Genomic DNA, 25,853 nt, shown 5'->3' on the forward strand with positions numbered 1-25,853 from the left:
GAGGACGTGCTTCTGGGAGTTTGCTTAATTCCTCAAATCATCAGCCCCCAGAGAAGATGAAGCCAGTACATATTACTCCCCCTCTCAGTACTAATGGAGTATTGCAAGGTGTTGGAGACAAGGAAAGCTCCTGCCTACCTATGGCTCAGGAAATTCATCTTAGAGAAGAACTCTGCTGCCATTACCCTTTCCAAGACAGGCTGTGGGATGGTGTAAGAAATGGAAAAATCTATACCTTTTACAGCACACAACAGCATGTCTTCAAAGTAACCAAGACTGGTACGAATGCTTTGAACAGTGTCTTTCTTCTCTTTCATTTCAAGATCAAAATCAGTGGCATGGTCTTAGTACACAAGAACCTTAGCAGGCCAAGCCGTGTCAGAGACGATCTCTCTACTTGCAGCCCTCCAGAGCAGCTGTGCTTTCACAACACTGCTACAGATAAGAAGTCAAGATGATGGATTTATTTGGGTGTTTGGGATGGGAGAACCTGGATATGAAAGGAAGTGTCATTCAGAATGAGTCAAAACCAGATACAGGCTGTGCTCCTTTTGGAAAACCAGCCCCACAGGTTTCCCTCCCTCCATCCCTTCCAAACAATGAAAAAAAAAAGAAAAGAGAATAATGACCAATGTAAGAGAGAACATAAATCTTTCTAAAGAGGTGGAGGGAAAAAAAGACTGCCCTTTTCAGCACAGTGATAAATATACTGCTGGGTTTGGTGTTTAAAAGCCATATTACCTTTGCCATAGGAAAGGCAGTGAGGTACATTGGACTACTTAGGAACAGCAATGAGGAAACCACTGGCATGGCTGGTAATAGAGATGAGGAAAGCTGGAGTCCTGGGAACTCTAAATTTTCACACTTGCTCTCTCTCTGTCTTGCTCAGTGGTCTGGTCTGTTCCCAGGGTCATCCCCCTCAGTCTGCTCTGGGCTGGGACAGCCTGATTACCTCCTTTGGGAGCCCTTGCCCTGTGGATCAAGAATTGGTCAAGTGAAAAGGCAAGCTGAATGAAAAAAGTCCACTCTGTTACACATGGCTTCTAGCAGAGGTGTTCCAATCAGCAAAACCTCTCCTCAGCTGATACTCAAACTGGAAAATCCTTAAAGTCACTCCACCTGTAAAACAAAAGTAAAAGGTCCTGCACACAAATAGCCTTTCAACATTTATTTTCATGGCTCGGTTTATCTGCAGAGCCTTCCTGTCCAGATGTTCTAGGGCTTTTGTTGGCTACCTGTCCTACAAAACACAAATAATAAAACACAGGCAAGCTGCACCTGCCTCTCTGAGTCAGACCAGTACTTGTACCTGAAGATGAGCACTACATCTCTGATAGTGTTTAATATCTGCTTGTTTATTACCCCCAGGCTTGATTACCATAAGACTTGAACTCATCATTTACCCAGAGCTAATGAGAAGGATTATTAAAACATCCTGAAAATTAAGAATAATTTGCATAGACATACTTTACCAATTGTTCTGCGTTTCTGAACGTCATGGAAAAAAATAGAGCTTTCAGCTGTGTAAAAAGTGACTCTCATTAACTGTCCAGTAATTGTCAATCTAGGGTAATCTGCATAACCAAATTAAAGCAATTGACTTTCTTTATATTTACCTTAAGCACTTGGAACCATAAGATTACTGTCTGACAATTTCATGGATATATATATGAAATTAATTAATAAGCTATTCAAATTGGTATGATTTGCATACTTGAAGCTAATTAGAAAAGCAAGCTCTAGAATTTCAAAATCTTAGAATACATAGGAAATGAAGGAAAAAACCTGTCAGCTGCAGGACTCATTTGCTTTAAAAGTTACCTTGACCTTATTAACTGTATTCAAAATAGGCTTTTGTTGCATACGGATATGCTAATATTTCCCCCAGGATCTGAGATCATGTGGAATCAATGTGAAGTATAAATGCATATATATTGCATTTGTATGAGCTGGCTCTTTATGTCTATTGACCCACATGAGTTAGTGCAGGCAGAAATGTAATGGCAAATTTCATTGCAGGTGTCACATTTTTCCTAATTCCCCTTATTGCACCAAATAAAATTTTAATTCCCTAGTGCAAGAGATTTCAGTCTCTTCTGCAAAGCTGTCTGAGGATTAGCATGTTACATTGCACTGGAACAACTCAGGACTTTTTCCAGGGAAATAGCAAGGTGTTCACCATTTGCCGCAGTAAAGGCAGCATCCTAGACCTTTAGTCCCTCTTTTCCTGTAAGATGGAGCCCTTTTCTGATAGGCACCAAAACCAAACTTCAGTTTATGAAAATTATCAAAAAACCCTCTGGTGCTTCACTCAGTTTAGAGTTATAGGAAGGCTTGATTTTTTGTTTCACAAAAGCTCCTTGTAAACAAGCTCCTAAGACAAAGCTCCTAACTTTTTTCTGTTTTAAAATAGAATAAAAATTAAAAATTGCAAAATTTTCAGTAAAAGATCATTCCAACAGAAATAATTGAGGAAAATCAAAACATTTGCTTAAGTAGAAACAGTTTAGTCTAGGATTGATTTTTCATAGTTATATAACATTTCTAATTGAAATGAAAACTCAAATTGATATGTGCAAGGAGAAAATGTGAGTTTTGAATCTTACATTCCTTAAATGCCTTTTTCAAAATTGACATGTTTCTACAGAACATTTCACTTTCAGCATCAGCATTCTTCTAATGGAAAATATTTTTGTAAAAAAAAATAATTCTGGCTAGTTTTATTCAAAATATTCCCCAAAATTCTCAAAGAACTGCACACTTAATGGAAGAATGAAGATTCTGAGCAGCTTGCCTGGCTTTTTTTTTTTTTTTCCTGCTAATAATTTGATTTCCACAAAACGTAAGGTTGTGGGAATTGAGAATTATGCCATCTGCAATCCAGTAGTATTCCCTGTCAGAGGAATACCAGATACACTTCTGCCTGGTCTTATAACTTCACAGACTTTGGTGGCAGGTGGATTATCTCTAGAGTTCTGGTGATTAAAACCACACAGAGCAGTGGCAGACAGATGACTCTGGAGGGGTTGTGGTAACTCCCCAGTGTAATGGCAGGCTATTACCTGCCAGCAGCCAGGTTGATTTGAAACCCTGACTTTTTCCAGCTCTCTGCACAGACTTGTGTTACTCTGCTTCCTGAGGTCACCTCAGACTTTTGACACTACAAACACCAGAAAAAGTCTAGTGGCTTTTCTTTTATCATATCTCCATGGCACTGATAAATTCTAAATGTCTTTTTTTCCTATACCCTGGTAAATTCTTGTTCTTCTTGAAGCTCATGTCCTTGCAGATCCCATCTCAGCTTCAGCTTGTGTGTGACCCATATGTGTGAAAGAAAAATCTCCAGAACAGTAGCGCTGTTGGCTTGCAGTTGCCCTATTTGTGCCCTTTACATCCAGTCAAGATGAAAGTGGCCAAGCAGCTGAAACAGCCCTTCAGTTCTTTCTCACTCCCTGTAGCAACAAAATCAAATCACTGTTGCTCATCAGGTATCTCTTAATGAAACTGCTTTTAATTCTCCTCAAAATCTTATCTACGTTTGTACAATGAGTTCATTTCCCCAGAATGTCTCTTTCCGCCCTTCATTTTGTGTCCAAGAAGGTCACAGATGCAGTATGGCTAAAGTAGGCAGGACTCTTGGAGGACCTCTTGATACAAAGAACTTGAGCTAGAAAAGACCAATATCCTAGAACTGCAAAGGAGCTGCACAGCACTGCAGGCTCCTCAGGTGAACTCTACAGTGCAGATTCTCAGAGGCACCCTTCCTGCAATGAGTAGAAAAAAGCAAGAAGTGAACTTCTATCACCCCCTTCCTCGTGGGAGAAGGCTAACAGACCAATGGATAAGTTTCCAACAGACACGACATCTTCATGGGTAACTTTTCATTCTCCAAATGTCAACAGCAATCAAGGAAACATCTTAGCAGACATCCATCACCAACAACCAACTACTGCAAGAGCTTCATCCACAAGCCGTATTTTCCTCAGTGGAGAAATGCCATTACAGATTGTCACAAAAGGCAACATAAGCATCTGACCTTTTTTTTTTCTTGAGAAATATGAAGATACTCTGTCATATCATGGTGCCAAAGTCTCAAACACAGGTTTCCTCTCATCTCTTCAGACCTAGGGCTACCAGGCAAAACTAAAAGGCTGCCATTGTACCACTGCATTGACTGAGACAACTCTGACTAACAAGGCAACAATAACACTGTGCATTCGGATTCTTAAATGCTCCCCAGATCAAGCCAGGCCAAAGTTCTCCACAACATAAAGGTTGGATTCTGTCTTGCAAAAAGAGATTCCTCCCTACAAATGGAAGAAATCTTGTGAGAAAGTAAAAAAACTATCAGCAAGGAAGTTTTACTCCTCAAATGTTGGGAAAAAAATTTGGACTTCCTAGCAAAGACTGGATCCTCTGAAGGAGCTGAACTCATCATCTTCAGTGTGTCCTGTGGTGTAAAAAATTTACTATGATCAACCATGCTGGTAATGGGAATGCTGCCTGCCTGTACCGTCATATCAGTGGCAGTCAGGCTTCTACAACTACTGAAACATACTTACCCAGCAGGCAAGGAGCCTCCTTGGATATATTGAGTAAATATATGCTGTACAAACCTAATAGAGCTCCCCTTCAGGCATTTCTGGGTGCTGCTTCTCTGGATAGCCATTATAGTTGTCAGCAAACCAGCCAAAAACCCCAGAGAACATAAACCTCTCAACATGGTCCTCCATCTCCAGTGTTCCACATGGGATTGATATCTCTTCTCAGGATTTTTCTACTGAAACTTTCATTTGAATCTATTTATTAACACACCTTATTGTTTTCTTCCAAATCTTTATCTATCCAGAAGATATTCTAAGCCATGGAGATTTCAAGGGGCTTTGATACTACCATGACGGTACAAAGTCTTTACTCTTTTCAGCTCTGAAAAGCCAAGTCATCCCTTCTCAGAATTTCAGAATGGATTACATTACAGCATAAACACATCGTATGATATTTACTGTTAGGTATTGCCCTTGAAACATTGAAACTCGTTCTCCTGGAGTGCAAATTTTATGTTGTCCTAGCTTCCAAAGCATTCATGCTATAATCAGGATTTGGAAACCCATAAACACAACCTGTTAAAAACTATTTCCTTGACTTGATGGCAAAACCAGACACCAAGTTTGTTATGTGAGTCAGTATGGAGGTTCAGGAAACCTTGATGCTTCCTGTACCCATCTGGAGGTGGTATGTTCTTTGCAAATAGCTGCCAGTAAGCATCACTCCCACCTACCCAGGTAGAGCACGATTAGCAGGAACACAGTACTATCAGTTACCTTATTCAGTGCTGTGGTCTCTGAGATTTTAAGTATCTCTCCATTGAATAAACACGTCTTCTTTCCCAGAGACCTCCTTACCTGCAATCCTGAATTCATGATGGGCATAAGCTGTGCCTTTCACTTTTGTGCCTGTAAGGGCTTTAAGGATGCGCACAGTTCAGCAGCAGCTCGAGCAATGTGTCTGTTTAAAATGTTGGTGTTCTGGTACACATTGAACATAGTTAAAATGAGATATATATGCAGGCAACAATATTCTGAGGAGCTTTTCAGACATGCTTCAGGGATCCCTCAGTCTTTATCCTACTGAATCTTTACTTTGGCTTCTAGAACCTGCTTTTCTGTTTCTTGACCTCTTCTGCTCCTTAGCATCTCTGTTACCTTTTTTAATATGGTGACTTCAAGAGGAAAAAAAAAAAAGAAATGGCCCAAGCAGTTTAATTGCACTCATCCCCACTGAGTGTCTTTACAGAGACACAGCCTGCCTCAGATACTTCTCTTTCCACCCTTAGCCTGCAGTTTCCCTTCTACATCACTCTTAATATACCCCTGGACTTGTTTGTGATTTATACTTCACGTCCCTTTTCTCTATGATGGAAACTGCGCAGAGCATCATGTCTTGACTGATCTCACTGTTATTTTTGTTGCCCTTTCTCATTCAGTTATGTGCGTGTTACTTGTGCCCCAAATGACAAGAGCACGGTAGAATACTTGAAGTTCCTTTGCAGGTTAGACCACATGCAGGGGAAGAGATGACTGCAAGTAAAACAAAGTACAGCCAAAGCTGCCTTCTGTTACGTGGTGTAGCTTCTCCAAAAGCTCCTTCAAAGACATTAAACAGATGAGGATTTGCTTTTGTACATTGTTCCGAGATTTGTAGAAATGAAACCCTGTCCACTTCAGATGGGCATTAGGCACTGGCTTTAATTCCAAGTACCTATCACCATGCCTCCATCCCTGTGAACTAATGTGACTACTACATTCTCAGGTGCCGGGTGCCTGTCCTTGGCCTAAAATTGGAATACCCACATCACTTGCAAGGTTGAAGATTCTCAGAAAATCTAGCAATAGCTCTCTCAGCTTTATCGTTAGAAATGGCCACACTTGAAAGTCCCAATAATGGGTTCTCAGATGTCTGTGCTCAGGTCCATGTGGTGACTTTTTGGCACAGGTGGAAAATAGTAGGATTTGGCTCCTCTCTGAAACATTTGTGGATATTAGAAAATCTATTCAGCAACGTGCAGCTGCAGGTTGATTTCCTCCTCATATACTAACACACAAAATACTGTATGCACAAGCATATCAAGAAGCTCAGCCCACAGTGCTACAGTGGTATTTGTACAAATACCACCTGCCAGTGTTAACAGAAACTTTCCTGTGATGCTTTTGAGCCTTTACTGTAGGTAGCAATATAATTCGCTACATATTTGACCCCTTCTTAAAACACAGGCCAGTTAGCTCAGGGAATAAGAGAGGAGTAAGTCAACCTCTACTTCACTTTCTTAGCAGTGCCAAAGATACTCAGCACCTTTGGTTTCTAGTTTTCCAACGTGATGCCAACTCCTCCAAGTTGAGCATCCCATATCAATATGGCCTTATATAGTCATATATGGATATGCCTTATATAGTCATATCCTTTTATACAGATTTTTTTACTCTGTTACATTACTATTATCTGCACTTTCTGATGAAATACTAACAATATCAAAATGACAATTAAGATATAATATTCCACAGTAACTTACAAGGCTTCTTCAGACAGTCAGTCACAGATGCACCAACATTGTCAGCCAGGAAGGATGGAGAATCCTGAAAGGTGCTGAAAATTTTTGGGCTTCCTTCAGTTAGTTTGAAGGGGCTTTGTACCTTCTACCAGGAATGCAGCAACTAGCAGAATTAGGTCCTTCTATTGTTAGAAAAGGTGATTTGCAAAACTAGAAAGAGGAAGGGGGATGGGACAGAAAAACTCTTCGCTGGAAAGGAGATGTTTGCCCAGCAACCCAAAATCAAAATCTATGCCTGGTCTGCAAGAAATGTCTCTATGGGCACCACTCTTTTATTTGGTATTCAAGCCAACTTTTGCCTTTACGTGATCTGAAAAGAAAACACAAGAGCAAACATGTGAAAGAGGAGGATAAACGCAATGAAAGCTGACACTACCAAACCAATGAGTTAACCCAAAAGACTATTATATGATTAGGTGTACCTTGGGTTTTTAATTGTTCTCATTTGCCTGTATCACCAAATAGGCTGTGCATCCAAACTACAGTTTTTATTTAGGTAATACAACGCCAGTTTCGTTACTGCAGTGACCTTGGAGAGCAGGAGCACACTGCAGGAGTCCTCCATGGCACTAGAGGTGAATTGGCAGAAGAAGAAATGCATCAGTTTCAGCTTTGCTAATGTAGTCACAGGAAGTAATGACAGAGAGGTTTGGCACATGGGACATATGGTAGAGGTTAGGCCTGAAGGATTATGTCACTATTGAACTGAAGGACTCCCGATAAAGCTTGTTTTATTTAATTTTCAATTCTGCTTCTTACACCTAAGGGTATTTGCAGCCTTGGGTGTTTTTTAGAATCGCTCTCAGTATTGGAAATGGCCCCAGAAGTTAATCCAGGAATGTCAGGCAGAGTGCTTGCAGCAACTAGACTCTTCCAGGCACAACCAGGGCTCAGCTCAGCTCAGCTTAGCCTCCAAGGACACATCCATTGGGTCCCTGGAGCTTTGCTGTGAGGTTGGTGAAGGTACAGCAAGCTAACCAGCTTTACCAACCCATTTTCCACAGCTAGCAGTGGGTGTTGTAGGGTTGCCAAGAGCTGATTAGACTGTCCCAACCCATTGTCTTAGTAACAACGTTATCACCCAGAACTATGTGTAAGGGAATGGGGATATATAAATAGAAGGTGTTGCTTTAGCACTGGGATATTACAGGTGTACAAATCAGACTGATGCACTAGAAGCTGGCTGGTCCCTGTGCAGACATGGCCTGGATCTGAACTGGGGAGCTAAATCTGCCCCTGTATTGAACTTGATAGTAGTGATACAAGAAACATTTTAACAATATCAGTACCTCCACTGCCTAGATGCCAGGATGTCTAGCACTCAGGAGATACTGGGTGCAATTCACATGTGGTGGTAGTGGATACAGCTTACATCAAATTCAATGGGAGTTGTACCTACTTCTGCAACGGCCAGCTTTGATCCTGGGCATCCTAGGGAATAAGCCCAGCCTCTTGTGCATTTCTTTCAAACTCCCTTTTGCCCTCTTCTGCCATTTTGTTGCTCCTGTGTTAGCCAAGACCTAGTTTACTAGGGCTCTTGATTGGAGACTTATTACAGCTTATTTCTGTCTGCCTTTCTTTAAAGCCAGCTGAACATACCCAATGCTCTTCCTCTATGGTAAGACCAAAAATACAGACCACCCTCCCAGCTTCTGTGACACTCTTTCTAACACACTCCTTTATTCTCTTCCCCGTGATCACGAGTTCTCTCTCCAAGCCCAGCCTAGTTATTTGTGCATGAAGCTGCCATGTTGTGTATTGGTGTGAGTCTGGTGTTCACATGAGCTGTGAATATGCTGCACATGTGTATTTCTTGTGCATCCTGAGCTTTCCTTTGGTCAAGTTAACTGTTGTTCTGCCTTCTAATGACTCACCAAGAGAGAACTAGACCTGGTAAGATTTCTTGTTAGCAACAAACTATGTCATTATCAATGTGATGCTGAATGAGTTTGCAATGTGTCTTCACGTCCAAGCCTCCAGACTAGAAAGGATTGGGACTCTGAAGTTCCTCTTCAATGAGGTGATTCACTGTAACATTTGAGTTCATACTTTGCACAAAAAAGAGTAAGTCGTGCAATGGTGCACACAAACTCTGCTGCCTTGGAGTACAAAGCAGTTCCCACACCACCCTAACAGAGTTGCAGTGAGTCCAGTCTCTTGATTGCCACTTTGCAGAACCTCCCTCCTCTGGCAAACCTTCAAAAAGCTGGATAAAAGCCAGGAGAAAGCAAGCAAGGCTACTCAAGCACTGGCTAATCTGTAGCCACCTAGTCTTAAAATGACTGTAATCTCCTGAGACATCACTGAGTGTTTTTGGCTAAGTGGTCTGATGCCAGTAAGTTGCAGATTTGCATCAGGGAGGAATTTGTTCTATTTTATCCACTGCTTAGACTTTGCCTACTCCAGGACCCTAGGAGGACAGGGATAATTTTCTGCCTCCAGCAGCTGCCTCCTCTCAGCAAGGAAAGCCAAAGGAATGCTAAAACCTCTGTCCAGGCCCATGTCCCAACTTGCTGCCATCCAAAGGGCCAAGCTGGCAAGAGCAGCAGCAGGTAGAATAAGTAAACAATTTCTTTTTTTTTTTTTTTTGTCACAACCACAGCAGTACTGCTGCCCACACAACTTTTAAATTTGGACCTCATCTCTCTTTTAGGTGGTATTGGAGTTTAGCTTCTTAGAGAAAGTGGAAGGGAGGCCATATGAATTCTGTAGGATTAGGAGAGGTGTGTGACCTTATAGTTATCCCTCTGGGACCATAGTGCTGAGAGTATTGAATGCCATGATTTTTGATTTCTTGGAGGCCACATTCCCTCCTTCCCCTCAGAGCAATTCTCTCTGATTCACTGAAGCCCTTAGCCTGTTGTCCAAGTCAGAAAATGAGAATGATATGAGATATAGGGAGTGCTCAGGCTTTTCCTTGACACAGCCTGTTCCTCTAATCTTTTTCACCCAGTTACTGCACGGGCAGCAAGCGTCAGCCTTTGCTGCAGACTGGAGGAAGCTACCCAAAATATCCACCGGTGATTCACCACAGATAGACAGACAAACTGCAGCTGGGGTGCAATCCTGAACTATTGCACATAGCGCTGCGCTTTCTGTGCAAGCGGGGCTCACACACACTAGCAAGCAGCTATGGCCCCTGTGTGCCCCCACGGCTGCACAGCAGGAGCTGGGGCACGGACCCAGCCGGGGGCCGACAGAGCTGAGTGCCAGTCGGCTCATCCTGGCTTGGAAACAGGAGCACACACAGCGCACAGGTACATGTCCTTGTCTGGACATTTAATCCCAGAAATGTACATCCAGGCGGTTCCCGGGCCTTGGGTTTTATCAGGAGCAGACAGACAAGGAGCTGCTGTTTTCGCTGCCCGGTGACAGGAAATCCAAAGGGTCTGTTCTCTCTTGGTTTACACAGTGGTGAGTAGTTAACAGCAGGGGTGATCTGCACTGTTTCTTCCTCCTAAATGTTGCTCTTTCGGTGGTGTTCAGACTCAAGCTGCAGTCTTTGCAGCCTGGGTGGGGACAGAGGGGGTTTCTGTGCACTTTGCTCCACGGCAGGTCAAGTGGCAGGGTGACAGTGTTATCTCCCCCTGTGACAGGAGGTCACGTTCCCACAGTGCTGCTAGTGGAAGCCACCAGCTCCGCAGGCTTCGCACAGTATTTTAGGGGGTTAACGAACGGGGAAACATGGCATTTTCTGTGCCTCACCTCCCCTTGCGCTAGGCAGCGGGTCCTCTGCTGAGGCCCAGGTGAGCCTGCCTCTGCAGCGGTGCTCAGGCGGCCATGGCCTTCACACATGTGAAGGCTGAGGAACGTCAGAGCTGGTTACAGGCCCAGGGGAAAATGCTTAGGGACAAAGCAGATGCTGTGAGAAAAAAACAGGCCAGAAGAAAGACTATTTTAAAATGCTGCACGCTTGAACAGTAGCAGTGAAGCCAAAATAAAATGTTTTTTTTAAAAAAAAAAAAAGTCAGTGCGCAGACTGTGGGAAGTACAAAGGGGTCATGAGAAATGCGAAAGGCCCGAACGCAGAGCAGCGGGAGTGAGCGACCACGGCCCAGCCCCCAGAAGCATGGCCACAGCGGCGCAGGGCCGGCGAGGCTGCCAGCGGTGCCAGTGACGCCAGCAGCTGGGCCGGGGCAGCGCACGCTGTGGCCCCGCGGGGTTTCGCACCCCAGAGCAGACCTGGGACTTGCGACTGTTTCCCAGCAGAGCAAGCGGCACGTGGCTGATGCCCAGCGCCAGATTCACCAGAACTGCTGGCTGAGGCACTTGCTGGGGTAAAACATCCCAGACCAAAAGAGAAAGTATCTTTCTCCTCCAGTACAATGTCAAAGGAGAATTGCATCTTTCCAATGTGAGGAGGAGATGTAATGGAGGGGTTTATAGCATAACATATCCCTAATCCCCAAAAGTCCAGGCAACCTGAAGGGAGAGGCTGATGGCCTTGAGAGCCCCCGTAGAGTAGCCTCACCACCATGGGAGAGAGGGCAGGCTTGACCGGCCTCAGCCCGTCCCTGGGGTGCCGGGGCCGTGCAAGCCCAGGCAGCAGTACCAGGACAAGAAACAGTGCAGTGAGCTCTCGATGTAGCGTCCTCTGTGGCCCAGGGCCCCTGTTCCTCTCGTGCTGTTGTAACTCCTGCCTCTGTGCCAATGGCTTCCAGAACGCAGAGGAAAACTCTCGCATCTCAATCACCTTCTTCCGACTCTTCCGCGTGATGCGTCTCGTGAAGCTCCTGAGCCGAGGGGAGGGCATCCGGACACTGCTTTGGACCTTCATCAAGTCCTTCCAGGTATTCCTTCACTTATCTCTAAGTAAGACCTAACACTTTTTTTTTTCCCTTGGTGGCCCCTCAGGGAGGGGTTTCACCCAAGTGCCTGAGCTCAAAGGCAGCTAGTCAGAGCTGTGCGCACCAGTGACAAGTGGCACGAATGAGACTCAAGTAAATGGGGATTGCAGGGGATGACTGCCTGGCTATGAGTTTCATCGTTAAAGCATGAGTAATTGCTTGAGACCTTCCTGAACAGCCTTGATAGTTCAGTTCAACTCAATTACCGCCTGTCTTCAATCTCGTCTTTTTTTTTTTTTTTCCTATGCTAGCTGTATTTTATATCTGTTGCTTTAAGCAAAATACACAGCTATGGGGAAGGCCTGGGTCTCAATTAAGTTTGCGTTAAGCCTTGTTTTGAGGATTTCCAGTGAGTATTAGAGGTGTGTGGCCCCCATGCTTTCATCCAGGAAGAATTTCACCTTTTTGGCCCCACACCTTTGGCCTTGGTAATGATGCCAAGTTATTAAATTGCTGCTGCTTTTGCCCTGGAGGCAGGTTGCATTTCAGTGGTAGGTAAAGTACCAGAGTAGACAGAGGAAAGCGAAGGAGACCAGACTAGATAAGAATCATCATCTCTGGGGGAAAACAAACACCAAGAGAGAGCTATTTGCTAGAAAAACTGCTTCCAAACCAGCCCTTAACCTAATCATGTATAGAAAACTGGTAGTTAGAGATGAAGCATGGCATATTCGTGCATTTTACAAGTACTTGACCTGGATTTACTGGGCTAGCACAACCTGGATGTCAGCTGGGGTAGGTCCAGAGGACACATCAGGGAAAGACAGCACAGGAATGCAAATGGTGGTCTAAACATGAGAAAAGATGCAGGACACACCAATGGTCAAAAGCATGAAAGAGTAACTTGTACAACACACAAGTCTTGAAACAGCAACCACATATCCCTCAGACTGAGGCTTTAAATGGTCGATAGCATTTGTATTGACTCAAATGGGAAAGAAGCTGATCCACGCTTTAAAACTTAAACCTCACCAGCTACAACACAAGCTGGGACCAAAGCCTGCAGTGCTGTGGATCACCACGACTTCTGTCTCCGTCAGCAGAAGTAGCACATGTGTACACCAGGGATCAGTCTGGACCGTTTCCAGTGCAGCTCTCAGGTGGTCTCGGTAGCCAGACCACCAGGTTCATGCAAAGGACTCTCATTTTGCCCACTCCTTGACTGCCAGAGGATCTAATATGGCACAGCAGTTTTCTGACACATCCATACCACAAGCAACATTTTCCATTGCTTACACGGTTGCTAAATTCCAGGTTGTTATTTGAGCGGCTCCAGTGGGAACCATTTTGTCTGCGTGCATAGGAATGAGATTCCCTTGGCACAGCTTGGCCATCCCTGATGCAGGGGACAGTCACACTTTCCAGTTCCTGCTTCTCCTCCCCTTGCCCCTGTGCCCCTCCAGCCTCTTTAGCAATAGCTCACTCTTATCCTGAGCTGAGCTTGCCACAGCTCTTGGCTGGAGAGGATGAGATGGATGGGAAAGGGAGTGCCTGGTACTTCCCTCCAGTGACCTTCAGACCTCTTTGATTGGAGCGTCACTTTTAGGCAAGGTTGTAGGGTGATGGGAGAAAGTATCAAGGGAGGTATCTTCCACAGCAGATGGAAGAAAAAAAAAAAAAAAGGCACTGCAAGCAAGCGCCTTTTCCCTTGAAAGCCTTTAGCCATTTATAACATGGTATTCTCTGCTCAGAGCTCCTCCTCTTGCAGCTACTGGGAGGCTCCTTTGGTAGCTAAGAATAGCCTCTGTGCAGAGCTCTTAACTCAGCTACTCCCACTGTCAAAACCTGGGATCCCTGCAGACTTTGTCTGGCACAGGCTCTTCTTTGTGTCCCCACATGCTTCCAGGAAGTGTCTCTGCTCACACAGAGCAGCCTAATAAGCAATGAACTTGTGCTGGAGTTCAGAGCCCATCGTAACTACCATGTGCCCTGCGAATGGCACACAGTACTTACATACAAGTTGGGGCACCGGTCAGAGGAGTGCGTGGTGGGAAAATGCTCAGCGAGGTTTCCGCCTGCAGAGATAGCAACAGAGCCCAGGCTGGAGAGTGGGAGGAGTAGGAAGTGAGAGGGGTGCTGAGGGCAAGGCAAGGCCGTGGGAATCACAAGGACAAAGTGGTAAAGCCAGGGAAGGACGGAGACGGAGGAGGACAGAGCCAGAGAGTGGAATATGGGAGGTGGGGAGCTGAAGGAGCTGTGGGGAATAAGGGGCAGAGATGAGTAGGAAGGTGCATCAGTGGAGAGGAGTGGACTGAGCAGAAGAACATGGAAAGAAAGTGGAGGGCCAGATGGCCAGGAGAGAAGACACTTTTCCCATCTCCATTTGAAAGATAGAAGAACTGGTAAGGTTATGCACCTCTGGTCCTGTCTGGACACTATCCCAGGAGCTCTTCTTAGGTCTTGTGTGTATCAAGTCCCAACTAGATCATCACAAAATGTTTGGAGCCCAGTTCTGAGCTGATGTATCTCCACTGACATTGCGGGGTAACCATACAGATTTGTCTGAGCCCATAAAACACAGAGGAATCTGCCCCTGAGCCTCAAGATGATGATTACAGACACTGTTTAAAGGTTTGAATTTTTGCCATTTTAATATTCATATCTCTTTGAGATGATTTCTGCAGATCTTAGTCAAATCTCCATAGTGGTCAGTGAAAATTTTTCCTAGATTCTTCCTGTAGTATTTATCCCTGTTGAATTTGGGGATAAACTTAAAATGTGTAATTAATCTTATATTTAAAAAATAATAATGTTGTAGGCTTTTTATAGGCTGTGAAGTGGGGTGTTCAAAATCCAGATCAGGGACTGTACTCACATTTTCAGGATGAATGTGTCGGCCCATTGCCCCTGAAGTAATGTCTTGAAATCTCTGGTCTAAGCTCTATATATTTCAAAAGCAACAGAGTAGAAAATTCCTCCTCAAAAGCATGAGCCTGTGAGGTCCAGAGCTGTGCCCTTGATTCCTGCTAGTGGCAGAGGAAACCGATAGCACTCAACACTGCTGATTGCACTGGCCTCTTCCTTACGAGGCAGCTCTGCATATCAGGGCTCTGCATTTCCTCTTCAGCAGCTGATCACAGACACTTAGTGCATTGCAGACACCACCATCATAGACACCTAACACTGAACAGGGAACAAAGCTGATGCTGCTTTAGGTACTTAGGATGGTACCAGCCATTGTAGTAGAAGCCTTGAATTTGGATCTCGGCAGCTGTTGCGGTTTTGATTTCACCAGACTGGATCCAGAAAAAAATCACATTGCCACTAGTGCCAGAATAACACTGGTTATGAGAGTTTCCTTCTCTTGGTAAGCAGCTGTAGCCACTGTTTTTGCCCTCACTTTCCTCACTCCGTCAAGGGCAGGACTGACTTGAAGGCAGCAGAGCTACACCATCAGGAGTGGGAGCAGAGTCAGAGCCTGCCTGAGCTGGGTGGCAGCAGGGTGGTGGCGGGGAGGGCAAGCAAATGTGGGCCTGTAGAGGCATCTAGTGGCCACCTGGCCAAATTACAGACTCCACGTTTGGGGCCAGCCTCTGCCCAGTTTCCCAAAGCCAGGAGCATGAAGCAGGCTCCAGTGTGCCGGGCTCGGTAGAGACACAGTGCTCTCTTTTTTTTCCTTCATTTCTAGGCTCTCCCCTATGTGGCTCTTTTAATAGTGATGTTGTTCTTCATCTACGCCGTGATCGGGATGCAGGTAAGTGATGCTAAAGAGCTCAACTGTGTCTGTCTTCTCCTGTTAGAGTTTTGGGAACTGACTTATAAAGCAACTAGATCAATGTGTGGTTGTAGGGGCTTACAAGAATGTTTTTACCCAGTAAGGTAAGATGGCAGCTAACTTTGGTTGGAAAACATTGTCTACCTATGCACTTCCAACAGGAGCACAACACACTCCAGAAAACAAAACAAAACAAAACAAAACAAAAAAACCAATCAATTTAATGGCAGAATGCAATAAGCAAACAGTAAAAGGACCTGCCCTCCACACTCTTAAAGGAATACCCAGCAGTGGTAGCAAAGGAGATTTACACCCTCGCTCATTGGTTCAAAATAGTTCAGTGGGCTTATGGCCGTGCTGCACTGAACAAACCCAATTTTTCTCTCGCATTGCTTTCACACTGGCATAACTTCCACTGACTTGTAAAGAGCAGCTTTTGGTTTACACCCGTGAAGGTAAATATGGGATCAGACCCAACGTACCAACACTCTGTGTTTGTGCCAGTTCTTCAGGAAGCTGCATCAATACAATATCCTATTCAGTTTGCAAAACGAACTTGGAACCGGCCTGAGCATTCATCTGTGCAAGGAACTGATGTTGCATACAGACCATTGAAGAAAGCATGTGATATAGGCATAGTCTGTGACAGTCCCAGCCTCATTTGCTGTGCTGCTTTTCGAACTGGGCTTCACTTTCCACTTTGGTGTTAATCAAAGATTTCAGACAAGTCAGCCATCTGGGACCAGAGACCAAAGTATGGAAAGGCATGGCATAATTGCATCCAGAGGTTTTCAAACATGACAGGCTTCTTGGTTTCACAATGCCGACAGAATCTGTAACAAAATTCATCTGACCTCTGTGACCTTGTTTTCATTTGTTCCCTGTTATTATAATCACATCTTTTGACAGACTCCATCTACCCTCCCCAGTTTGAAAAATAAAACTAATCTTTTCTTGAATTATCACAGGCTACCTCAGTTGCCCCCAGTAATTACAGCTGTCATTTAGTCTACTAGGCTCATACTGTAAACTTGTTTTGCCTTTAATACCTAACTAGTTCAAATGGCCAAGGTCTTACAGGATTACCTGTGCTATACAGAAAAATCACTTGAGAGTATTACACTAGTGTTATGTAGCTACACAAAGCATTAAAAATGGCTTCCAAACACCCATGCAGATGGGGTCTACAATGACTGGGGCACTGCCAGGTCTAGATATTTTATTCCATAATTCTATTCCATTTTCTGTCAGCTAGTTCTAAGTTGGCTATTTAATCCTTGGCTTACGTTCAAGCCTCTGTTTTAATCATCTCAGCAGCCTGAAGATCATACATCTGTCTTTCACATTGATCTAGATTACTAGATTGCTTCCTGCCCTCCTGTCTTCCAATGAGAAAACCAACTTTTCTCATCTTCCCTCTTTGCTTAGAGCCCACAGATCTGTTATCATCACTTTTTGTCCAAATGGCATCTCAGAGATTTTGTGTGCTGCTCTCTTGAACCTGCTGACACATAGAGTTCCCTTACACATAGGGACACATAGGATGGAAAATCCTTCCTCACTTTATTAAGCCTCTACCTTGACAGACTAGATGTACCAGAGCTGATAAAAATATAAGAATTTCCCACATAAAGGAGACCTACCACTTTATCTCAGCTACTGCCCTGACTTGGAGCGTAACAACATTCAAGCCTTGCTACCTAATGTGCCCAAGTGGAAAAATCCAAATTGATGCTGATGGATGAAGCCACTCGTATCATGGCCCAGGAAGCACAGACTGGAGACGCCAGGAGAAAGGAACCTCTGCCTGCAGCTCCTCATAGGTGCCTAATGCAAGGCACCCGCAGTAGCTGCTGCTGGTGCATCGTGTGTGAGGGAAGTCGCAGGGTTGAAAGGAAACTCAGACTTCCAGCCTGGGAAGTTCCCTTCCTTACGCTTGCCTGAAATGAAAAATATGGGCTGCCTCAGCACAAACTGCCTCTGAGCATTTAATCTGTCCTCCTGCTCCTCCTCAGTGCAGCTGGGGCTGTCACTGCCACCCGCAGTGTGGGGGCGGTCGGGACTGGGGAAGGCCCACACGTCCATGAGGAACCCCTGCAGAAAGCCTGCCATGTACAGACCCTCCCTCATCTGGCATGGCCTCCCCGCCATTGTCCCTGTGCTTCTCTCCACGTTGTTGTTTCTTTTGGGGTGTTAATTATCAGTGACATTTGCTTGAAAAGAAGCTCCATGTTCTCTCAAAGCTGCTCTGTTCCTGCTGCTCATTTTGGCTATGAGATTACAGCTCTCAGTCCTTGAGATCCCTGTCATGTTGCTATCAATGGGGAATAAATAGTCCTGACTGACTATTCTGTGCAGAGACCTTTCTGCCAGGCAAGGTTTGTTAAATTCTCAGTCCCGGTGCCCAAAAGTACCAAAGCTATATAAGACTTTTTCAAAAAACCCTGAAACTCTCCTGCACTGGGGATTTCACATCCGAGGGCAGGCCCCTAGAAAGGTTTGCTGATGGTTGCAGGCTTCATGCTATGGCTGGATGAACTCGTTGGTGCAGCAACGGTTGGTTGGGCATAGAAGAAAGCTGGAAGCCGTCCTTGTCTGGGAAAATCTAGTCATCATCTTCACACTGCTGCATTTCAGGGGGGCACTGAAACACCTGCTGGTGACAAGCATGGCTACTAGAAGGGCAAGCATTTGGACAATCTCCAGATCCAAGGCAACGTACTTTACATTGTTTTGGGAAGATCCAAGGCATCCCACAGAGCTGGAAGCTCAAGGCTTTGCAGCTGCTGGTCTTTTGCTATCATTTCTTCCTGGTGAAGACAGAGAAGCAATGAAGGAAGGAGCCTTTTCTTCTGTGTTATTGATTTCTTTCAGCTGGACCCCCTCCCCATATGAGTGCCTGTTAAAATAAGGCCCCATATCACATATTCATAGTGTATGAAATAAGGAAGGATGTCTTGTTTTAACAAAAGATGCCTCTTGTTACAATATAAGTGCTTTTCTGGTGATAAAGCACAAGCAAGGGAAGCAACAGCAAATATGAAAGACCTGTGGAAACGATTTTTTAAGAGAAGAGCAGATTCTGTTAAGTATCAGTGTCAGGGTGAGGCCAAGAGCTACAGGTGACAAGAGGTTTGGGGATTTTGCAGGGCTAACCTGAAAAGACCTCTGCTCTCTGCCAGGTGTTTGGTAAAATTGCGCTGAACGATACCACAGAAATCAACCGCAACAACAACTTCCAGACCTTCCCCCAGGCAGTGCTGCTGCTTTTCAGGTGGGTGTCTGACAGCTCTGGATTGTGTCAGTCTGGGAGCACGATTCCTCTGCTCTTGGGCACAGCTTATCTCCTTCTACTGTGTCATGCTCGCGAGGTGAGTAGAAACATGTTGTCCCTTAGCGGGGGAGCCTAGAAGTTGTGTCAGATGAAATGACCAGTCCATTAAGCTTTGTATCCTGCCAGCTGACACTGGCCAACACTCAGTGCTGGGGAGGGAGGCAAGTCCTCCTACTCAGAAGGAAGGTAGCCAGTTTTCAGTGCTCTCAAATGTTGATATGCACCACAAACTCCTTTCTTTCAAATCAAGCCAGTATGACTTCCAGCTTATTTTATCAGGGAAAGGGACATGAACTCCTACTCATGCTTTGTCATGGCCATGCCCAGCTCAGCTTAGCACATCACCCTGCTCCAGCTGTGGCCAGGTATGCCGGGGCCAGGGAAGGGTGCTGAAGGGGTGGGGAGCTGGCACAAATTCAACACTCTCCGCTTGTTTTCAAGGAGTTTTTTCATACAATCCATAGCCATGTCACACACATCTCGATGACTCTGGCTGGTTGGAACATGACAGCCCCATACCCAGACTAGGGAAAGCTAGTAAGGAACAACACGTTGATGATGGCAACAAAGCCAAAAAGAGGAGCAGGCTATGCCAGTGTATGTCAAAGCCTGGCCATCAGCCTAACTTGCTCTTAATTGACCTCAGTGGCAAAATTCCCATTAATGTTCATGGGATCAGGACCAGGTTGCTAATGTGCCAGTCTCTCTCACATCAAAAGTCACTGCTGTCTTCCCTTGCCCTTTGCCATGCCCAGGTGTGCCACTGGTGAGGCATGGCAGGAAATCATGCTGGCATGTCTCCCAGACAAGAAGTGCGACCCAGAGTCGGAGCCAGCCAACTCCACCGAAGCCGATCACTCCTGTGGCAGCAGCTTTGCCGTCTTCTATTTCATCAGCTTCTACATGCTCTGTGCCTTCCTGGTGAGTCCGCCCCAGCACCAAAAGCTGCCCTCTGTCAGACTGAGCCGCTACCTCCCCAGATATCAGCCCTGCACAGCAGAAGAATGATCTCAGAGAGGGGAAATCTCCCCATGGGGTCTTTCCCAGCAGCACCCTTTCAGTGACAACACTCCCTTGGTCACTGCCGTTCCTGCCTCCCTCCAGCTCTGGAGGATGCTCTCCTTCCAATTCCAATCCTTTGTGCACAGCAAAGGAGTGCTCTTCTCCCCCCCCCCCCGAGAAAACCAAATTAGTGTGTTGTGGGCTGTGCTGAGGCTAGCAACGCCTCAGCCACACTTCCCACCTTCCCTCCTACCTTCCTTCTGGCTGCTGAGCAGGTTTTTCCTCCCCTGCCAGCAGCAATGACTGTGAGAATACACATATCCCACTTGCATCTGTTCCGTGTTGGCAATGCGGCATTGCTCAGAGTGACAGCACATGCTCTGCAGCTGGCATCAGTGCGCAAAACTCTCCCAGTGAACAGCAGCAACATTTTAAAAGTTTTGGTCTTTGGCCAGAAGAAAGGGCTTTTATCTCAGCCCCACTGCCGGTAGAGGATAAATCCCAGGTTCTCCCACCACTACCCCATTCTGCTGGGCAAAGACACAGGTAAATAAAAAGACACAGGTAAATAAAAAGCCATCACAGCATGTCTAAGCATTCAGCAAACTTCGGCCTCATCCATTCAGTAGGGAAGAGAAAAATGTGGCCAGCTGAGAATATCCTGCCTCTGGGATCTTCCCATTTAAACTGGGGGGTGGCATGGAGGAACAGAGAACCCGCCCCCAACAGCTTCCTAGTTTTGTGAGTCCAAATCCAGACCTTAAATGGAGAACCTGGTAAAGTCTACTGTTACCTGCCTCATCCATCAAGTCATCTCTGTCCTTGTTTGCAGATCATCAATCTTTTTGTAGCTGTTATAATGGATAACTTTGATTACCTGACGAGGGACTGGTCCATTTTAGGACCACACCACCTGGATGAGTTTAAAAGGATCTGGGCAGAGTATGACCCTGAAGCCAAGTAAGTAACCCAGCCCGGATATCAGAGCTCTTCGGGAGAACAGGCCCGTTATTTTCTGTTCTCTAGACCCAGTGCAGTAAGTGCCATGTTCCTCCTGCAGGAACACTTTTTTTCTGCAAAAATCCTAAAAGAGATACCTCCACAAGGTATTGCTGGTGAATCCATAAGCCAGCAGTGAAAGGATACGCACAAAAATCTCAGCATTTAGGCTGCACTGTTACCTGGCAGGACATTGCTTCACTTTCAGTCAGGGGGAGATATAGACTGTTTAGGGAGGGGCAGCAGGAGATTGAGCAAAGGAGGTTAGAGGGTTGGTTTATTGTTGCCTGTGTTTGGGATATTGAGCTATGACTCTCCTATTTGACTTTCTACTCACAGTAGAACTGCTGTGCTCAAATCTCCGTTTTGCCGTATGTCGTATAGGCCCATCACAACCTGTACCTTCACATGGCTGCATTACGTTGTCTGCAGGGTTATTCACATCAGCAGACTTGCAGGGATTTAAAGTTACACAAGAACAACTCACACAAGGGCTTAACTGACATTCATTATTATATGCTCTGTTTGACACATGCTTAGGCTTAAAGTGCATTTAGATCCCTGTGGCATTACAGTACAGTTGACAATTGTAATTGCAAAGCCCCCTTCATAATGCAAAAACTGTGGAAAGAGATCTTGGCGTAAACTAAAAGCAGATCTCTTTAGGAGACATAGTGTCAAGACTAATTTGGGCTCAGGTTCTGCAATATGTGAGGCCATGTCACGTTATCAGTGATACGTAAATTGAAACCCTTCTTCCCATCTATGGTGACTGCCCAGAGATACTCTTAATATGGATGGGGGATAAGCAGAGAATTCTAATAAATATTCTGTTTGTTAACAAAACAGATGCTACTATTTGTGCTTGTTTGAAGGCAAGACTGCAGTGGCTGAAGCTATATAATAGACAGCCACTGAGTCCAGATGACATCCTGTTCCTTCCCATCTATAAATGGGAAGCTCTTTTTTTCCTCTTTCCCATCCATGTCCCATGCTTGAAGCCCCACCTCTGGCTCTGGTAGCTCTCCCCCCTCCATGAGAGAATTATTCTTTTGAGATGCCATTTACAGACCTTAAAAGAAACCCAGCTGCTGCTGTGGAGGCAACAGTTTGCACTGGCTCTAGTGACAGCCCAAAGCATAAACAAGTATCAAAAGACAGTGGTTTGGGGCTATTTATATGGGAGGTAAAGCGCCAGGAAAAAAGAGCCTTTGCACCTCTGTGCCTGCTATAGACCTAAGACCGGCAGGTAAACAAGCAGCCGTAGATGTTGAGCAGGTCAGTGGCAGGGGGACAACCCCAAATTGTCCGTCCATGCACTGAAGAACTGCAGCATTCAAAACACTGAAGTCAATTCGTGCAAGTATTGACTCGTGTTGTGACTGACAGCTGGGTTTTCTGTACTAGTAGAAGTTATATGAGTGCTGGGCAAATCCTGAGGAAATTGCAAAACCGAATGCAAGAGGCCTGAAATGATAGTCAGCTATGCCCAGGCTATAGGGAGTGGCGGTGTGGGGCTGGAAAGACCTCAGCGATACTTCCAGCTGCACCCGCACTCTGCAGGCGGATCAGCAGGTCGCCCCGCGGTAAGGATGCGACCCTCACTGTGCCTTCTTCTTTAGGGGACGGATCAAACACTTGGACGTGGTGACACTGCTCCGGCGGATTCAGCCCCCCCTGGGCTTCGGGAAGCTCTGCCCTCACCGGGTGGCTTGCAAAGTAAGGCACGCTGCGGCTCGGGGAAGGCTGGGAGTCACACGCAGCTAAGCACCCCGCGACCGCGTTTTCTAGCTGAGCCTGCCGCACAGCCGGGGCGCCGGCCGGTTCCCGGCCCGCCGGGCGGGGGCCGGCGCTGGTCCCGGCGGAGCGGGGCGGGAGCGGCGGCGTGTGCTGCCCCGCCGCGGCGGAGCCGGCAGCAGCAGGCGCTTGAACCGTCCCCCCGGCCGCCCTGCGCCGCTCCCCGGCTCCTCTGGGCGGCAACAACCCAGCCAAGGGCTGGAGGGTCACCAGCAGGCGGGCTGGCCGCTAGTCAGAGGGGTCAGCGCACCGCCAGCCCTCTCTCCAGCTAGAAGAGAGCATCCGTGCTAACGACAGCTCTCAAATATCGAGCACCGAATCAACCACGCATAGGTTTGCAGTATCAAACACACATCCCAAGACAGATTAGGACAGACGGAAATAACAAGGCAAGTAAAAATATCGCTGAGATTTTCTTTGGACTAAGCAGCGCACCAAAAACCTAGCGTTATCATTCGTTCCTGCTTAAATAACTGACAGATATTAAACAGCAAGGTGAGCGTGGTATTAGAATACAGGAAGGGCAAGGACAGATTTTCTGTGAAAATGTCGGACTCATTTCTTTGGTTGTGAGACTCCAGCTATGAAAAAGGGCTCTCTCTAGTGAATAATGACATGTTTATAACCTTTATGCTTCCTTCACTTGAGGTTCTTTGTTCACCTCCTTGCAAGTCCCAGAGTTTGTATGTGACACTTGTAGTTGTTTTTATATCAGTCTCAGAGTAAAATACAAAGCTTGGGGCCTGTACACAGAAATATATTACTTCTGTGGCCTACTCCCAATCCCTTCCAGTCTGCTGTCTAGCAATTGTTTGTTGTCCTGATCTGGTTCAAACCCCTCAGTCTATGATTGCAGTGGTAGTGATGGGGGATGACACCCGTTCTTCCAAATTGGTACTGAACCAGGCCTGTTGCGTGAAAGTGGCAGAAGACAGAGCTCAGACAAAATCAACCCCTGAAAGCATAAGAGTTCAAACCAAGTCCCTGGTGTCTCTTACCTCCTGAGACAGAAGTAAGGATGTAAGATCTGGTGACTCTGCTACATCTGTCTCAGATATATGTCGTTGGTCTCACTGAAGTTCACCCTGCAGCTGCAACGGTACTCAGCACTCACTCTCTGTCCTACATGGCTTTACAGAATTACTCCAGGGCAGACACAGCCTTGTTTTAAAAGGGAGAGGGGGAATAGTTGGATAAAGCAGACCAGCTTTCAGGTTCGGCTAATCCCCTTTCTTCAAGCCTGTCACCCAAAGGAAAGATTCTGGCTCTCTGTTTATATACATTTGCACCAGGCACAGCTTTAGTGCAGGCGAGTTTGCAAGTGCCTCATGAGGTATTAAGAAATCAGTTTGCTCCTGATAAGAAAAAAAAGTGTAATTTAAAAGCTAAATGGTTTGGGGACTGGAACAAATCTCTGTCTGTGTAATACACTGTGGGCAAATGCCCACTGGCCACTGGGGAAAACAAAGGTTAGAAAGTGATAGCCACATTGAAGAAAACAGATTATCTAGCAATGGGAGAGAGACCCCAGGGCAAACACACCATGGTTGGGACCATCGGTGGATATGACAAGTACTTTTATAATTGTGTAACTAAATCCACAGGCCATGGATGCTCACATAAGAGGGGTGGCAGGTCTGGAAGGCATCATGAGGGCATAAGGAAGAGCGTGCTTCAGTCCATGTGTTGGCAGTATGATTGTTCTCTCTTATCCTTACTCCACAGCGCCTTGTCTCCATGAATATGCCACTGAACAGTGATGGGACTGTCATGTTCAATGCCACTCTCTTTGCGTTGGTCAGAACAGCACTGAGGATCAAGACAGAAGGTAAGAAGCTTGCTGACTGCAAGGGTACAAAGGTAGCTGAGTGGTATTCACACCAAAGTGTGCTGAGCCGGAATACAACAACAGGACATCTTGTGTAAAATGATCCCAGTTACTCGTATGCAGCACATGGTACAAAAAGCAATGTAAAGATGTTTGGAGGAATAGTATCTTCTAAGGAGAGAACAGTGTTTCCAGCTACCTAGAAAGCTGGTGTTTCCCATGGTATCATCTCAGATTATTGATCACGTTCTTTACAATGGTCTCAAAGTTAAAAGTTTTAGATCCGTGTCTGCTCAAACAGCAATCAGGGGAAGGAAGAAGGGCAAAGAAGCCTCCCTTTGTGCAAACTGGCTGCAGAGCTGGGCCACTTTTTGACTGCTGTTGCCACTAATCTTTCAATCCAAGGGAGGCAAAAGAGCTTGGACTTGAGGGGCCCACCTCACTAAAACTCCTCCTGTGCTTCCATTAGCATGAGTTAACATCACATTGTAGTGACGGTGGTGTCATAGGCCTAAAGACAGATGAGAAGCAAAGGGACTGTTAATAGCTTTGCATAGACCAGCGGGTATAGTTGGGGAAAGCAGACAAGATTTTGGGCTCAGCTTGTCCCTTTTGTTGCACTCTGTCACCCGCTGTAAAGAAAGATACTGGTCCTGAGACAAAACCTGGCTTCATGTATTAATGAAATGCTCTAAAAGAGCATGTAGATCTGCGATTCACAGCTAAACACCTCTGCGTCAGGAGTGGCTGCATTACATTTCAGGGATGGGAAAGCAGAGACCAGCAGAACCCTAGCTTACTGTGCCAGGATTATACTGACAGCTGAGCCAAAAAAAGTAGTAAAATTAAAAAATTATATTAAGGCCTTGAATGTTGTGCTAAACAGAATTTGACTGTAGCCAAAGAGGCTCTCCTGAGGAAAAAGCCAACCACAACGCCTGTAGGACATCTTGTGTCTTATGAAAAAGAGACCCAAAAAGAACTCAATTTTCTTGCCTATCTTAGCCTCAAACTCTCAGAGTCATTGCCAGTGAAGTCCTGGGAAACCACCTAAAGCCTCAAACTGCTTTCTTTCTTGCCTTAGCAGGATCTTATAAGTGGGTGGTTAGGGCAGAAGTTTGGAATTGGCCCTCCTGAGTCAGATTTCTGCCTTTGATGCTGTCCACCTGTTTCATCCTCAGCAAGTTACTTAGTGTCCCTCTCTTCACTGCATCCTATTAAGAGAG

The 25,853-nt window shown here is 45.7% G+C and overlaps 1 protein-coding gene across 50 annotated transcripts in view; it reads left to right on the forward strand.

The window, feature by feature from the left end:
* Positions 1-25,853, forward strand: part of CACNA1C (calcium voltage-gated channel subunit alpha1 C) — a 495,028-nt gene that overhangs the window by 447,992 nt on the left and 21,183 nt on the right. For 38 of the 50 annotated variants that reach the window (XM_072873331.1, XM_072873386.1, XM_072873407.1 and 35 more), the window contains 8 exons: positions 8,691-8,723; positions 11,767-11,895; positions 15,581-15,646; positions 18,850-18,941; positions 19,757-19,922; positions 20,836-20,963; positions 22,625-22,721; positions 24,525-24,627. In XM_072873331.1, the coding sequence (XP_072729432.1) occupies positions 8,691-8,723; positions 11,767-11,895; positions 15,581-15,646; positions 18,850-18,941; positions 19,757-19,922; positions 20,836-20,963; positions 22,625-22,721; positions 24,525-24,627 (814 nt within the window). The remainder of the gene's footprint in view (positions 1-8,690; positions 8,724-11,766; positions 11,896-15,580; positions 15,647-18,849; positions 18,942-19,756; positions 19,923-20,835; positions 20,964-22,624; positions 22,722-24,524; positions 24,628-25,853) is intronic. The other 12 variants (XM_072873361.1, XM_072873368.1, XM_072873462.1 and 9 more) reach the window with 1 other exon arrangement.

The sequence above is a fragment of the Ciconia boyciana genome, chromosome 1 (assembly GCF_034638445.1).
Source record: "Ciconia boyciana chromosome 1, ASM3463844v1, whole genome shotgun sequence".
Lineage (NCBI taxonomy): Eukaryota > Metazoa > Chordata > Aves > Ciconiiformes > Ciconiidae > Ciconia > Ciconia boyciana.